At 40.2% G+C, this 17694-nt stretch overlaps 1 protein-coding gene across 1 annotated transcript in view; it reads right to left on the minus strand.

The window, feature by feature from the left end:
* Nucleotides 1-479: 479 nt before the first annotated feature.
* Nucleotides 480-17694, minus strand: part of IL22RA1 (interleukin 22 receptor subunit alpha 1) — a 33080-nt gene continuing 15865 nt past the window's right edge. Inside the window, exons 3-7 of the mRNA XM_063140042.1 lie at nucleotides 16684-16862; nucleotides 5410-5597; nucleotides 4095-4230; nucleotides 2712-2836; nucleotides 480-1588 (exon numbers count right to left, since the gene is read on the minus strand). Coding sequence (XP_062996112.1) covers nucleotides 584-1588; nucleotides 2712-2836; nucleotides 4095-4230; nucleotides 5410-5597; nucleotides 16684-16862 — 1633 coding nt within the window. The 3' untranslated portion in view covers nucleotides 480-583. The remainder of the gene's footprint in view (nucleotides 1589-2711; nucleotides 2837-4094; nucleotides 4231-5409; nucleotides 5598-16683; nucleotides 16863-17694) is intronic.

Raw genomic sequence — 17694 nt, forward strand, 5'->3', positions numbered from 1 at the left:
CTGTGCGAACCCAGTCATTATCTGGACCCGTGTAAAATTCTGTGCGTGAGACAGAGAAGCATCCAGGGTTTCCCCCAAGGAATCCTGGGAATTAGTTCTTTGAGATAGAAACTCTACTGCTTTTACTCCTGCACTTTTAGCAGCAGGTTGTTCTCTAGACTTTATATGGTGATCAGGATTATCGCCATGCCTTGAAAAACATCTCCCACTAACCTAAAGAAGAGGCTGCTAAAGACACAGAAGTCAGACCAATCTAGGTTTATTCACCTTGATCAGCACCCCAAGTTGGGGGTATCCACTGCTAGTTGGGGTCAGCCAAGCATAGCCAGGATTCCTTGTGAGAATCTATGAAAACCATGTGAGAGGGACAGGCTTCCAAAGGACAAGAATCGTGCTAGCAGAGTCGACTACTAAAGTATGAATCTGCCAAATAAATCTGGACTGTGATTTTTCCATTTCTTTCCACCACCCCCTCTTTAATAGACAGAAGTATGATTCACGTAGAGAAATTAGAGACAGTTGGGAAAGGACATTTCACTTCAACTCTGCGTTGGAAGGAGTCATTTCTATACTCTGTGCATTGCTAAAAAATGGGCGCATTTTCATCTGGTCCATTGTCCCATTGCAATTTCAGTTCCAAGTCTCTGAACAGGCCTGTGAAGAGCCCGTTCTGAGCAGAGTCCAAGGTACTTGGGACTGTGCCAAGGGATGCTGGCTCACACTGCAACCCCTTGCTCACTTGAGCTATGCAGTCCGTCATTGGGAATCCTAAAGGTTGCCGTTGGTTATCAGTCCAAGCTAACGATTCCCAGGCCGCCCACTGTCCCAGGCCCTGATCTTGGGAGAGGCTGTTGCAGGCACCAGGAGGAAACGAGGATGGTGGCACGGCTGACGAAAGAGGGCCACCTTCTGAGATGGCATTTTGGCCATGCTCTAATGGGGCCAATACCAATCCCCCAGGCTGCTTTCTGTAGCTTCCTGTCCTTTCAGCTACCCTCTCTTCTAGAAGGATCGGAAGCTGCTGTGGCATATTTTGCATATCTTCCTGAAGTAGCGGGTGTTGAGCTTGCTGTGCATATTCCCACACCAAGGCTGGCTGCTGTTGAGCCTCGTTCTCCCACAATCCTCTTTCGAGCTGTTCTGGTTTCTGGGCTTTATAACATCCATTCCTTGCGGAGCCCTCAAGGGAAGGATCGGGCTTCATTGCTCGGTTTGGTGGAGAGCTTGCCTTGTTGACGCAGCCGGTGCCATCAATGCACGTTCCATATATTAAGGTTGTGGGGTTGTCCCCTACTGTGCCTGGCGGGTTACACTTGACCACCTGTGGAGCATAACCTATGGGGAGATCATCCGCTTGGCCTACAGGCTGAGCCAACGTCCGGAACAAGGACGCTTTGGCCTGTTGCTGATAAGCTGTTCCAGTCAGATTGAATGATTTCTGGTGCTCCAGTTCTCCCAGATGTTGGTTAAGCTGCGCTGGTCGCTTCTCTGGAACACATTGGATAGACTTGGAGAAACTGTAAGAGGTCAAAATATGTTCTGCATTTGGTGTGAGAGGTTGGAAATGAAGAGGAATGTCCTTGAAATCCTATTAGGAAAGACGGATTAAAATTAGTCACGAGCTCTGGAAATGTAGGCAGCCAGAGAGGTGATGTAGCTTAGTGGTTAAGAGACTGAGCTGTGAAGCAGGGAGTCCCCAGCTCAAATGTCACCTCTGCCATGAATTCACTAGGTGGCCTTAAGCAGCCCATTCACACCTGGACTCAGCTACCATCTACATTGATTGATTGATTTTATTTTTATTCATTCCATTTATACCCTACCTTTCCACCAAGAAAATGGCGCTCAAGGCAGCTAAAAACATGGGAGAGAGGAGAGGCTTGTGACAATCACAGATCATGGCTAACTACTAAGCCAAGCCAAAGTACAGGGAGTCCTGTTTACCTAGAATTGCCGTTTTACAGAAAGTTTTCATAGAATAGTAGAGTTGGAAGGGGGCTATAAGTCATTGGCAGGAATCCACCTTAACACACCCCTGACAGATGGCTGTCTAGCTGCCTCTTGAATGCCTCCAGGGTGGGAGAGCCCATGACCTCCCTAGGTCATTGGTTCCATTGTCATACAGGGCAAGATCTACACTACTGCTTTAAAGCACTTTATAACAGTTTTGACAACTGTTGGGGCCCAGGACACACTCCATATACTCCATATACTTTAAAGCAGTAGTGTAGATCTGGCTGCTCTAACAGTCAGGAAGTTTTTCCTGATGTCCAGCCTATTAAATAAATTATCCCTATTAAATTTCATTCGGTTGTTTTCAGCCCAGCGCTCCAGCCGATCAAGATCACTTTGAAGTTTGTCTCTGTCTTCCAGGGTATTAGCTATCCCACCCAATTTTGTGTCATCTGCAAATTTCCCTGCACCTCCTCATCCAAGTCATTAATAAAAATGTTAAAGAGCACTGGGCCCAGGACTGACCCATTTCCAAAAAGGCTTTCCAAAAAAGAGATGAACCATCCCTTCCTCCCAATAATGTACCCGGTCATTGTGTCCATTTCCCTGATCTACATGGGGGTGGAGTGTGGGAACACAGCTGCCAGCATTCTCCTTGCCCTTTTGTCGCTCCTCTTTTATGTATTAAGTATGTCCTGAACCTAAAAGTCCTATGGCCCTGTTTAAAAGACCTTCCACAACAGTAAACAGATACATACCAAAGACGTGGGTGGCTGTGCAGCGTGTTGTTTAACATACTTGTAAATAAAGTAATATATTGTTCCAGACATTGATACTGCCATGAATAGGACCACCCCGAATAAATACGGCAGCCAGGTGTTATCTGCAGAGAGAGAAATACAACTTTAAAGATAGCAGCGTCAGGATAGACGGAAGAGCCAGAGAAGATATCCTGAATAACCCAGGCCTTCTTTTTAAAAGAGTAATCTTCTCTCCAATTGAATTCAAAGGGATTGATATCTGTTCATTCTTTGAAACTAGCACAATGTCCTCATTATGGGGGGCAGAAAGAAAGCCTGTGACTGCGTTCAGACAACACGATAGGCAACAGTGGGGTAATAAGTCGGTAGTTGTTTATCTAGAGGGTGCCCTCCCCCCCCCCACAATATGATAACAATCAACCATGGTGTGGATTAGGACCAGCATTGAGTTGCTGCCAGAAATCTATCCTGTTGGCTGGACAAGAGCAGCTGCTGCTGCTTTGACTGCTCTTGCGTGGCAACCCTGAAGAAATATCCAACACAGCCCTCCAAACAACACGATAACCCGTGGGGAGTTAAATAACCAACCGTCAACTATTTAAACGACCATTGGTTATCGTGTTGTCTGAACCCAGTCTATGTGTGGCAAAGATGCAATGGCTAGGTTCACACATAACCCTAAATCCTGGCTTATATTAATCACTGTTTGTGGCTTTAGCCATGAATTGTCTTCCAGACAAGTAAACAAACTAGCTTGTTTGCACTTGTAATGCAATTCGTCCCAGTGGATTCACACCAGCCCAGTTTGCACATCATGCTAAACTATAACTGTGCATGAGCCGGAATGAGCCACAGTGAGCCTAGGGCTTGCATGTGCCTCCCTGCTTCCTCCCCTCCTCTGGCACAGGAAGCTTTCTATTCCACATTTGGTTAACTGAGGTTTGTCATGTCACCGTGACCAACAAACCATGGTTAACATTAACTAGTTTAAAACAACCCAGCCTGAAACCATCGTTTCTGAATCTAGCATTACTGGTAAAGAGGGCAGGACTCCTGCAGCTTTAACTGTTGTGATGAAGAGGGAATTTCATTAGGTGCTGCAGGCATACAAATGACACCTGCTGAAATTCCCATTTCTGTACAACTGTTAAAGGTACAGAAGCCCAGTCCTCCTTTCCATATGGTCATCCTAGATTTAGCCCTTGGCCTGAAGTTCTGCAGCCCTGCACCAAACCAAGGTTTACCATATTTGTGTGAACCAGGCCAGTGTGAACAAATTACTTGCTGTGATGTCTAACCCTCTCTGAAGGGTTTCTACTTTGATAAAAAACAAAATAATGTTACTTAAGATCAGATAGGGTCACACAATAAGAGACTCACCTGATGATGTCCAAACTCGAAACACATAGGGGTTGCTGATTTTGTCTAAATATCTGATCTGTATTGTTCCATTGTATTCTGTGTCAGGATCCAAGTCAGGGATTTCAAATTCTCTGTTGGTCTCTGTCTTTCTCCACTATAGTGAGAGGCAGAGAAACGTGTATTTCAGAAAGGCAAAGTGGTACTTTGTGTAACAGGCTTCAAAGTTCGGCTGATTTCAGATGGAGGATTTTTAAGTGAATGGATGTGCTAATTTGTCTAGGGCATCCTTTCCCAAACTTGCATCCCCTGATGTTATTGGACTGCAAGACCCATCATTCCTGACCATCGGCCATGGGGGCTGGGGATGATGGGCGTGGTCATCCAACAACATTGGGGTGGGGGCAAGGTTGAGAAAGCCTGCCCTTGGAGAGAGAGAGAGAGAGGACTCTTTGGAACATAAAAAGCAACAAACTCTTTATGAATTAAAAGGAATTTATTATAGCTGGCCAGAGGGAGTACTGAAAGGTAGATAACTAAGCAAAGCACCAAGGAGAAGAAATACATTCAGGATATGCTCTCTGCTGCCAGCTAGGTTGTGAGCTTGCTGATGTCACCTGGGGGGGATCTACACTACTGCTTTTAAAGCGCTTTAAAGCACTTTGAAAATGTTTTGAAACCTGTATATACAGTGTGTCCTGGGCCCCAACAGTTGTCAAAACTGTTATAAAGCACTTTAAAGCAGTAGTGTAGATTCCCCCCTGGTTGGGCATTGCCTCCCCCTGCACCCCCGGAAATCCCACAGGGGGCTTGAACCCCACCCCCCACAGTTTACACCCCGTTCTTAATTTCATTTACACAAGGCTAGAACTAGCATAAATCGAGAAGCACTACTGTTTAGGGTGACCATATGAAAAAGAGGACAGGGCTCCTGTATCTTAGAAAAGAGAATTTCAGCAGGAGTCATTTGTATGCATTCCCTCTTCATCACAACAGTGAAAGCTGCAGGAGCTATACTAGAGTGGCCAGATACAAAAGAGGGCAGGGCTCCTTCAGCTTTAACTGTTATGGTGAAGAGGGGATTTCACCAGGTGCTGCTTGCATACAAATAACACCTGCTGAAATTCCCTTTTCTATGCAACTGTCAAAGATGCAGGAGCCCTGTCCTCCTTTGCATATGGTCACCCTAGTCCTGGCGCTTCTTTACAGACTAACGGCTAATAGATGCACAGTAATCAACGCACGAAGGACCCTAATAAACGCACAGTGGTTGGGGAGATGGAGTTGGCGGGCTTGCCAGAAATGGCCATTCTTATGCCTTGTCCCCCTGACTTACCCTCTGCCCCGTCTTTTGGCAGAACATAGTTATTTCGTACAGGACAGCAGTACCAAACTGATTGAAAACGTCCACCACAGTCAAGGTCTGGTTATCTTCATCTCTCAGTGGGGTATAAGGTGGTTGTATAAAGAACTTTATGGACTGGAAGCTGGGGGTGCATTTCACTTCAGGTTTCCCGATATTAGCTAGGAGAGAGTTAAAACAGAGGATTTGTTAAGGGCTGGAGACAAGAAACAAAAACAAATAAGGAGGAACCCTCACTGGAGGAATGGAAAGGAAAGGAAAGGATCTACCAACACTCCTAAAGTCAGATGCACTAGGTCTCGGGAGCCCAGTGTGTTGCATAAATATTTATTTTATTTATTATTTATTTATTACATTTTTATACCACCCAACAGCTGAAGCTCTCTGGGTGGTTCACAAAAATTAAAACCATAATAAAACAACCAACAGTTTAAAAACACAAATACAAAATACAGTATAAAAAGCTCAACCAGGATAAAACCACGCAGCAAGAATTGATATAAGATTAAAATACAGAGTTAGAACAGTAACATTTAAAATTAAGTTAAAATTAAGTGTTAAAATACTGAGAGAATAAAAAGGTCTTCAGCAGGCGACGAAAGGAGTACAGTGTAGGCGCCAGGCGGACCTCTCTGGGGGGTTCATGAACCTCAATAGAAACTGTGCTTTTGAATTGCATAGTTTAGATAAGTCACTTTGAGGCTTTGGTAATGCATATGTTTTCCTTTTAACTGGATGGATTTCTTTCATTTAAATTGTTTTTAAGTGTTTACATAGTTTTACATTTTTTGGAGAATTTTTATTATGCTGTATTTTGCATTTTTATGAATTCTATACTGCCCAGAGAGCTTCAGCTATGAAACGGTATAGAAATGAACATTACAACAACAACAACAACTACAGCCATTTAGGGCTCAATCCTATGCCTGTTTAGACAGAAAAAAGTTGAGCGCCATCAGACCGGGGGAAACGTGTTTCCATAGCATCGCTTCCCCCCACTTCAGTCCCACAATACTTCCTCTTTCTTTACATGAGGAAAAAAGAGGAAGTAAACAATGACCATGTGGCCCATTCAGCATTTTTATTCCACTGCTTCTCCTGCACACAGCAGGAAATGGTAGCACGTTTCGCTACAGGCGAAAAAGACGGATATTCTGGGTATTTGCAATGGGAAAATGAGCGAAAGGAATGGGAGACGCGCAGGAGGTGGACGGCGGTGTGAAAAGGACCGCGAGAAAATGTGAGTGGCCAATAACAAGCGTATGATAAAAAGCTCGTCTGTTGATTCTACAACTCCCAGCATGCGCCAACCAGCCATGGTTGCCTGCAGAATGCTGCTAGTTGTAGGGCTTTTTGTGCTGAAACCGGCATAGGATTGTGCCCTTAATCTCAATGGCATTAAAAACTCTGGTAAATAAAAGGGACTCTCCCTGGTGCCCCCTAAATGATAATGATGGTATCAAGACAACTGGTCTCTATCCACTAGGAGGCAAGTTCTTTGGAGAAAGGTTCAGTCAGGTGTTTGTCTAGGAGGCACGTCCCACTTCCTCCTACAAATTGGGTGGCCACATGCACGTTTTCAAAACGGAAAGCACATCGCCAGAACAGAAGACAAAAGAGGCCACAGCTTTGCATAAAACTGGAGTGTAATAAATTATATGTATCAGTGCACATTTGGAAAGAATTACTGTCATTTTAATAGAAATACAATACATCTTGTCCTAACAGGGAAGACTGGGCAGGTAAGCTAGCCAGGTAATAACTGGTTGATGGGCATCTTGAAAGTTAGTCCTTATTCTTCCTTGAAACAGAGGACTGAGCTCTGACCATTCTTGAAATAGAGGACTGTCCTCTCTAAAGTAGGACACATGGCTACTCCTAAGTTCTACCAGGAAAAAAAGCCCTGCCGCCTGTAGCCTGCCTGAGTTCTTTTTTTTTTATTATTACTTTTCCACATTAATTAGACATACAACATTACAATAAAGAAAACATCAAAACAACTACTACATACATGTTGAATAAATGTTGAGTACATATGTATTGAGTAAATGTTAACTATAAAATATCATACCATAACATAATCATTCTTGACATAATAGTGCTCCCCCCACCTCGGGATCTATTCCTGATTCCAAAATCTTATCCTTTCTTCTGCTGGCGGTTTCCCACTTCCCTTAGTAAACACAAATATTAGGAACTGTTTCCAGATTCCTTCAAACTCATTTATTTTAGTTATACCTTTTCTCCACTTAATATTACAAGTCAGTTTATCATTAATAGCTATATCCCATACTTCTTTATACCATTCTTCAATAGAATATTCCCCTTGAATCTTCCAGTTCCTAGCTACCATCAATCGTGCTGCAGTCAGCAAACTCGATATCAGCTCTTTAGTTTCTTTTCCACATTTTATATCTTCAAATAGTGACAGTAATGCAATCTTTGGTGTTTGTTCTATTTTCATTCCCACTATTTCTTCAATTTCAAAAAACACCATCTTCCATAATCTTTGTACATATTTGCATTCCCACCACATATGTAAATACGTTCCTTTTTCCCCACAACCTCTCCAACAATTTGCTGAATGCTGATCATTTATCTTATTCAATCTAATCGGGGTTAGGTACCACCTCCACAAAATTTTAAAGTAATTCTCTTTTATTCTCACTGACATACTTCTCAACACTCTTTGTTTCCACAGTCCCTCCCAGCTCTGTCGCCCTATTTGTACCTTCAAATCTGTCTCCCATACCATTTTCCCTGACTCCTTTTCTAACAATATTTTATATATTTCGCTCATTAACCCTTTTAAAACTATACTTCCTCCTTTACCTTTTTCCTTATTTACTATTAACTCTTCAAACTTCGTCATTTCTCTACAAACTCTATTATCTTTAATCCACTTTTTATTCCATTGTTCTAATTGCCCATACTCTAACCAAGATAATTTTTTCTCCTTTAACAAATCTTCCATATCTTCTCTTGTGTTTATATCTCTTAACCAATCCTTTAATTTCAATTTGTTTTTCTCTTTTAATATTTTACTTAATCTACCTTTCAGTTCCTCTGGGAAATTCTTTAACATTATTACCGGTGATAAGGGAGAGTTGCTCGGAAGCAGCTTCCCTTTAAATTTACTCCAAATTTCCCATTGAGACCTCAGGAGTGGATTATCTATACTTTCAACCCATAGCCTGCCTGAGTTCTAAAGATCACCCGGAGTAGGGCCTTTGAATATAACCTCAAGTGTCTGTATATGTATTAACAGGGCTAGATTAAGACATGCTGAGATCTTAAGCCATTTCTTTTTTTTAAAAAAAAAAATTTTTTATTCATTTTCAACACTATATAAACATAGATAAACATTACCAAAATATAACTGAAACAAAACACAATAAGAAAAAGAAAAACATCAAATATCTGCTGCATACATATTGAATGATTGTTGAGTACAAATATCAAAAACTATTACATATACCTTATCATACTACAACATCTTCGTTCTTAACATAAAAGTGCACCCCCCACCTCGGGATCATTCTTGAGTCCAAAATCTAATCATTTCTTCTGCTGGTGGTTTCCCACTTCCCTTAGTAAACACAAACACTAGGAACTGTTTCCAAATTCCTTCGAACTCATTTATTTTAGTTACGCCTTTTCTCCACTTAATATTACATGTCAGTTTATCATTAATGGCTATGTCCCATACTTCTTTGTACCATTCCTCAATAGTATATTCCCCTTGGACCTTCCAGTTCCTAGCTACCATCAGTCGTGCTGCAACCAACAAATTCGATATCAGCTCTATAGTTCCTTTTCCACACTTTATATCTTCAAATAGTGACAGCAATGCTATTTTTGGTGTTTGTTCTATTTTCATTCCCACTACTTCTTCAATTTCTGAGAACACCATCTTCCATAATCTTTGTACATATTTGCATTGCCACCACATATGTAAATACGTTCCTTTTTCCCCACAACCTCTCCAACAATTTGCTGAATGTTGATCACTTATCTTATTCAATCTAATCGGGGTTAGGTACCACCTCCATAGGATTTTAAAATAATTCTCCTTTATTCTTACTGATAAACTTCTCAACACTCTTTGTTTCCATAGTCCCTCCCAGCTCTGTCGCCCTATTTGTATCTTCAAATCTGATTCCCAGACCATTTTCTCTGTATTCCCTCTAAAGTCCTTCTCTAACAATATTTTATATATTTCACTCATTAATCCTTTTGAAACTATACTCCCTCCTTTCCCTTCCTCCTTACTTACTACTAATTCTTCAAACCTCGTCATCTTTCTGCACATTCTATTATCTTTAATCCACTTTTTATTCCATTGCTCTAATTGACCATATTCTAGCCAAGATAGCTTCTTCTCCTTTAACAAATTTTCCATATCCTCTCTTGTTTTAATATCTCTTACCCAATCCTTTAATCTTATTTTATTTTTCTCTTTTAATATTTTACATAATCTACCCTTTAGATCCTCTGGGAAATTCTTTAACATTATTATCGGTGCTAAGGGAGAGTTGCTCGGAAGCAGCTTCCCTTTAAATTTACTCCAAATTTCCCATTGAGTCCTCAGGAGTGGATTATCTATACTTCCAACCCACTTTCTTCCTCCGTCTTTAAAAAAAACATTCTCCAAATTCATCTCTACCTTATTTATGGTTTTTTCTTCCATCCAATATAAATCTCCTACTCCCATAATTGCTTCTACAACATGTCTTAATCTATTTGCTACGTAGTATAATTTTATGTTTGGGAGACCCATTCCCCCCTTTTTTTGGCTTAGGTACCAATTATTTTTATTCACTCTTACTCTCTTTTCTCCATTACAATATTTATTAATAATATTTTGCCAACTTTTTATCTCGGTTTCTGATATTTTTATAGGTAACATTCTAAATACAAAATTAATTTTAGCTAATATCTTCATTTTTATTAAGGCTATTCTTCCGAACCAAGATAAATTTAATCTTTTATATTTCTCCAATTTCTCTAATACCTCTTTCTTTAACCTCGTTAAATTTTCCTTTTCAAGATTCTCTAAATTTTTTGTAATTTTAATTCCCAAATATTTAATCTCATTCTTAACTTTCAATTCCATTCCCTTAAATTCCCAATCCTTTTCTTCCTTCTTGGTATAGTTAAACAACATCATCTCTGATTTAGACCAATTTATTTTTAACCCTGTGATTTCCTCAAATTCCCTCAACTGATATTTAATTCTTTCTAACTTTCTTAATGGATTCTTAATGGTCAATAAAGTGTCATCCGCAAACATGTTTAACTTTATTTCCCTTACCTCTCCAATTCCTTCTAACTCTTCATCCTCCCTTAGTGCCTTCGCCAAAACTTCCATAACCATTACAAACAGGACCGGCGAGAGCGGACATCCTTGTCTTGTTCCTCTGGCTAGTCGTATCTTTTCAGTAAGTCCGTCATTTACCACCACTACCGCCATATTTTGGGAATATAGCTGTTCTATTACATTTTTAAATTTATTTCCAAATCCCAATTTATCTATAATACTCTTTAGTGCCTGCCAGCTCACACAATCAAAAGCTTTAAAAATATCTAATGCCATAATACCTGCCTTAATATTTGCTTTTTTAATTACATTTATTACATTTAAAACTCTACCCACTAAATTATGCATATGCCTTCCTACCACAAACCCACATTGATCTGCTCCTATATATTCTGCCAAAAATTTATTTAGCCGTTTGGCCATAATAGATGTAAAAATTTTAGCATCCTGATTTATTAAAGAAATAGGTCTATAAGAATCGGGATTAGTCAAATCTTTATCTGGTTTTGGGATCAGAATTATCACTGAATGTTCCCATGATTCAGGTATCTTCTCTCCTGATAATATCCTATTATAAAGTTCCATTAATTTTGGAACTAAACAGTCTTTGAAGACCTTATAATATTCTGGACCCAAACCATCTGCTCCCGGTGATTTACCAACTTTTAACTTATCAATAACCTCTTCAACTTCTCTTTGAGTTATTACTGACTCCATTAACTCCTTATATTCTAATTTTATTCCCTTCTTTATAAACCTTCCAATATACTCCTCCACCTTTTCTTGTTGACTTTCTTTACCCTTATACAATTCCTGATAGAATTCCTGAAAATTTTTTATTTTAGCTTTCATTGCATGACAATAATTCCCTCGGCTATCTTTCAACGTTTCTATCCCATTCCTCCCTTTTTCTTTTTGTGTGAGCTTGGCAAGCAACCTCGAGTTCTTATCACTGTTTTCAAAATATTCCCTTTTCATATACATTAAATTCTTTTGAATCTCTTCTATATTTAAATTTTCTAATTGTTTCTTCTTAGCTTGTATTTCCACTAATTTATATTTATCTTTAACTCGCCAATATCTTTCCTCCAAGTTTTTAATTTCTATCTCTAACTTTTCCTGTTCTGCACGTTGTTGTCTTTTTAAACTACATGTTTCTCTAATACAGATTCCTCTTGCTACAGCCTTCATGGTGTCCCAAATGACTGACCCAGCTGTTCCTCCTTTTTCATTAATTTCCCATGACTCCGACAGTTCCTTCCGAATTTTATCTACTATTTTATTATATTTCAATATCTTTGTATTCAGCTTCCATCTATATGCCTCTTTATAATCTTTCTTAACTGTAAATTCTAGACTTAACAAGGCATGATCAGTTACTTTTATTACCCCCATTTCCATTTTACAGATCCTCGTTGCAAAATCTTTTGAAACAAATATATAATCTATCCTGGAGTATGTATGATGAACTGGGGAAAAGTATGAAAATCCAGGCCTATTCCCGTTAAGTAAACGCCACGAATCTAAATAATCATTTTCTTTTACTAATTTATTCAATATAGTCATATTGTTCCTCTTTTCAACATTAGTGGGATTTGACCTGTCCCGTTTATTATCCATAACCATATTAAAATCCCCAGCTAATATAGCATACCCCTCCTTAAATTCTTCTATTTCTTTAAACAACTTTATAAAAAACTCTCTATGCCTCTCATTTGGGGCATAAACATTAATCAAAGTATAGACCTTTCCCTCAATTTTACCTTTTAACATAAGATATTTGCCCTTATCATCCTTTTTTACTTCTTCTAATATAAACCCACTTTTTTTTGAAATCAAAGTGGCCACTCCATTTTTTTTCGATGTCCCTAATGACTTTTCATAATAGGCTAACCACTTTAATTTTATCATATTCGAATTCTCGGAGCCTTGGTGTGTCTCTTGGACCATTATAATATCTGATCCCTCTTTATTAAGCATTTGTTCTATTCTCTTCCTTTTCACGACTGCCCCCAAACCTTTAACATTGAGTGTTGATACCTTTATCTTTTTATCCATAATCACCCTTTTGAAATCTCTTCCGATCCCTTGTGCTCAGCAGTTCAAACTTGCTTACATAAAAAAACAAACTCCATACATAAAACCCCCACCCTCCTACCCCAATCCCTCCTCTCCTACCTTCCCCCCCTCCCCACCCCCCCACTCTAATCCCCCCCCATATCCCCGTGAGTCTAGCACTCCAGCCATCTACTTTAAAGGGGGGGGGGGAGGCAGTGCTGCGCCTGGCCGGCAGGTTTCTATATTAGCATTTCTATTTGCAATTATCTCCAAACATAATTAACAATTCTCTTACTCTCCAGATGTCCCAGCCTCATTCCCTCCCCCACCCACTCCAGCCCCATTTGCTTCCCCATCCAGACCCAGCCTCTTCAGCAATTCTTTACCTTGATCCAATGAGGTTACTCTGTGTTCCCTCCTCCCATATGTAAATCTTAAGAAAACCGGGTAACCCCATGCGTATGGAATTTTGTTCTGCATTAACATTCCAGTTATTGGTTTAATACTCCGTCTCCAATTTAATGTATGTTGAGAAAGATCATTATAAATTTGCACTGCTTTGCCTTTATATTGTAACTGGGTCAAAGATCTCAATTCTTTCATGATTTGCTCTTTTTTATAATAGTTACCAAATTTCACCAAAATATCTCTAGTCCCTTTGTAGTTTTGCCCCCCCACGCGGTGGACTCGGTCCAGATCCGATCCATCTATTGGTATGTCAGGCATCAGCTCTTTGAACCAGTTCAGAATGATTTCTCTAAGATCTTCTCCTTGTATCTGCTTCAGCTGCTTTATTCGAATTGAAGATCTACGAGATTGGTCTTCCAAGGCGATCAGACGTAATTCCCATTCCTTAAATTGAATATTTGTTGATTTTTCAAAAGCCTCTTGCTTCTTCTGGTCCAATTCCGCTTTTGCCTCTATCTCTTTGATCTTATCCGAGTTTTCTGCGGTCTTATCCGAAAGAACACGCATTTGTTGTCTAAATTCATTCATTTGCAGATCCATTTTTTTAAAAATGATGATATTATTCTCTACAATAACTGCCTTAATTTCTGCTAGGGAGGGAAAGTTGCTGTCCATTGCTTTTCCCCCTTCAGCCATATTCTTTTCTTTATTTGGTACTGTATCCAAAGAAACTGGGTCTATAACTTCGTCTTCCTGGTCTGTTCCAGGGGCTGTATCTTCCAGGTGGGAGAGGTGGGTTAAATTATGATTTGAAGGTTTCTTTTTTTGTATATTCAACTTTTCCCACTTCTTAATCTTTTTTTTAATGTTGGACATAGGACCCTTCTGAGTAGGGCATAAATCTTAGAGCCCCCACTTCCTTAGCAACTTTTACTGGCTTCTCTTCTATGTGCCAAACACACCACCTTCTTCCCGAGGGGGAGGAAATATATTCAGTTCACAACAGCATTCACTAGAGGGGATCAGATCCAATCATTCACAGTTTCTCAAAATCCCACATCTCCCTCACAGAATGCTGTTTCTTCCCCTTCACCCCCCCTTCTCGGCACACCGCAAACAGCTTCCACTTTCCACTTTACAAAGATTACAGCAAACAACTTCAAAGCCAGTATTTCAATCTTTCCAACTTAAGATAAAGGATGAGAAGTGAGGATCGCTGTAAATCAGATCAACGTCTAACAAGCATAAGTTCTTTCTTTTCAAACTGCGACATCAATCATGTTACTTTACTTTCGGTTTTGCCTCTGCAGTTTATAAAGACATTCCGTCAAGCTCACCTCATCCCATCGGCTCTTCTCAACACTTTCCAGCTCCGATAGCTTTTATAATCATTTCCTGTCGTTTGCTCAAAGATTTATGCCCATTAAAAAATAGATAATTGCTTTTTCCGGCAACGCCGCTCAGAGCCTCAGAAGAAACCTGCCACCGCCATGGCTGCCAAGCTCCGCCCCCCCGATCTTAAGCCATTTCAAGATTCAGAGGTCCCACATCATAAAAATGAACAGAAAAAGGTGTATTAAATTATAATAGGAAGGTTAATGAAAGGATACCATCCAGCGTTATGGGGTTCTTCTAGTTAGGCAGCCTCCCAGAACATCTATAAACTACGAGTTCTATCTTAGATTTTAAAAAGCGCTTGAAAACTCATCTCTTTTCCATAGCTTTTGAAACCCTAGCCTGATTTATTGTTCACAATGCTTCGATTATTCCCTTTGTGTAACCCCTCCCCCTCATATGTTTTAATGTGATTTTAGACTGTAACCCTCTGGGCAGGATATTGTTGCTGTTTTATTTGTACGTACTGTACAACACCAAGTACATTGTTGGTGTTATATAAAATTATTATTATTGTTATTATTAATAATAATAATTCTCTGAAGATGGGTATAAAAGGACCAATAAAGTAAGTTGATTTGAACTTCTTTTAAACTGGCTTGTTTGCACTTCTTGCCTCCAATACTAAATTCGGTGTTGCCACGCTTTCTGCATATAAGGCAACTCTGCTGTAATTCACACCAGACCTTCCAATATATTTAAGCCAAAGCAATTTCATCTTAGCTATTTTATAGCTTTGTTATCTCCAACATATTTAGAACCCCTTATAATATGTGTTTATTAGTGTTCTTCTTCGCAGGTACATATTCCTGCCCTCATATGGAAATTAAACTTGTAAAAATTTTTTTACAGAGGTGCAGACATCCTCAACAAAAACAGGAGCTGTATGTAAGAGACCAAGGCAGGATCTACACTATTGCTTTATAATGGTTTATAATGGTATTGACAACTGTTAGGGCCCAGGACACGTTCCATATACCACTTTCAAACTGCTTTCAAAGTGTCATATCCTGCTGGGTGTAGATCTGGCCTGTTTATTTGAAAGCTTGAACCGTTTGGCATGGTCTGTTGTGAAGGTTTAAACTTGTAGGAAATGTCAACGTCTTTACCTAAAGTCAGGGCCCTCTACATCTTTACATGTTCTGAGATAGCTTAATGTCTCCATCATTCTTCTCACTCTCTCTACTCTTTATTCCCCCTACCCCCGTTTATTTATTTCTTACATTTCAATACCTCTCATTAGCCAAAGCTGTCTTGGCACTTCACGAAACATATGCAGGGTGCAGACAGGCCCCATTCAGAAGAGCAGGGGGTTGGACTCGATGGCCTTGTAGGCACCTTCCAACTCTGCTATTCTAAGACACCTTAAACCACGGCTTTAACCATGGTCAATAAAGCAAAAAGCCTTATTCACCATGGTTAAAGCCGTGGTTTAAGGTGTCTTCTGAACATGGCCTGACTTTCTGGTTTAACCACCATGGTAGAGCCATGGTTTAAGGTGGCCCCATTCAGAAGACAACTTAAACCATGGCTTTAACCATGGTGGTTAAGCCAGAAAGCCGGGCTGTGTTCAGAAGACATGTTAAACCACAGCTTTAACCATGGTGAATAAAAAGGCCTTATGCAATGTGGTTAAAGTCATGGTTTAAGCTGTCTTCTGAACACGGCCTGACTTTCTGGCTTATTTATTATTCTTTTTGTTTTAATATTTATTCATTAATTAAAAATTGTAGCCTATCTTTCTTTTACCAGAAAACTCAAGGTATCTGATAACATGAAAATTAAAAACAATCCTAGCATATAAATAATACTTCTAAAAAATTACAAAACAAGGATTATACAGAAGCAGCAATTAGCATGAAAGGAAAAATTAACTGCATCGATGAAACGGTGGAACTTTATCCTGAAAAAACAGCAACTTTCAGATTCCTATATTATGCTTTGGTCTTGCCAAGAAGAAAGCAACCTAAGGAGGGAAAAGCTCCGTTTCAGGAAGACTATGGTTTCAGATAGATCCAAGCTCTAGAACCTCTCTGTTTACAACACTGATCAGTAGAAACACTTACTGTCCTCCCGGGGACAGAATCTCATGGACATGGCCCAGTCGGAAACACAACAGTTATGGACGATGGCTCTCACTCTGGCATGGTAGCGCTCCGTGAAGTTTTCTGTCTCCTGAGTGAGGTTGCAGAAGCGCTGTGTGATGTTCTGGCACTCGCTTTTGTTCTGCCATGCGTCCCCATATCTAGGAGAAGACAAAATTACTGTTTTCATTATGTCTTATTCATGGACCGTCTCTACATTTTAAAAAGATCTTGCTGCCTTACTGGGCCTTCCTGCTTCCACTTTCTTTCTGGTATTATGATCGGCTCCAATACATGGGCAGCCACATGGTTTGAATTGAATACTTCCTCTCTCTGCATGCTCCATTCACTTCAATGAAACAGGGCCATCTAGTGGCAGAATTATAGTCCAACACCAACTTTACACAAGACCAATTTTGCGCTTTTTTTAAGCTGATTTTTTTTTAAATCCCCACCCCTTTCCCCTCAACCATTTGGTGGTTTCCCAGTTTTTGTATGTTTGTTATTTATTCATTTTCTGTACCTAGTTACTAGCAGGAACCACTTTAAGCTCAAATAGGCTGGTATTTGGGGCTCTGCCCCTTTCCCCATTGGCCACACCCATTTTGCCTTTGACTCTGCCCCACCACTGGAATGTGGCCCCCCAAGAGCTTCTCTGAAATTGAATTTGGTCTTCGGGGTGAAAGAGGTTCAGCACCCCATGTGTAGATCCATATATGGGGCTGTTGAGCGCAAGGGAAGGCAGTTGAGCTGGATGTGTGACTCTAAGCTTGGCCGTGAGACAGAAGCTGCAAGACCGGACTGGCTGCACCACCGATGGGGTGGGAAACGTGTTGCTCTCTAAAAGTGATTGGATGCCAAGTCCAAACAAACATAGCTGACATAGGGGATGATGGGAAATGTAGTCCAATGTGTAGAAGGCCACAAGTTCCCCATCCTGTCAGCTGCTTGCCTGAGGCTATCCCCGGGGACGGGGGGGGGTGTAGTATTTTC

The sequence above is a fragment of the Elgaria multicarinata genome, chromosome 13 (genome assembly GCF_023053635.1).
Source record: "Elgaria multicarinata webbii isolate HBS135686 ecotype San Diego chromosome 13, rElgMul1.1.pri, whole genome shotgun sequence".
NCBI classification, from domain to species: Eukaryota; Metazoa; Chordata; class Lepidosauria; order Squamata; family Anguidae; genus Elgaria; species Elgaria multicarinata.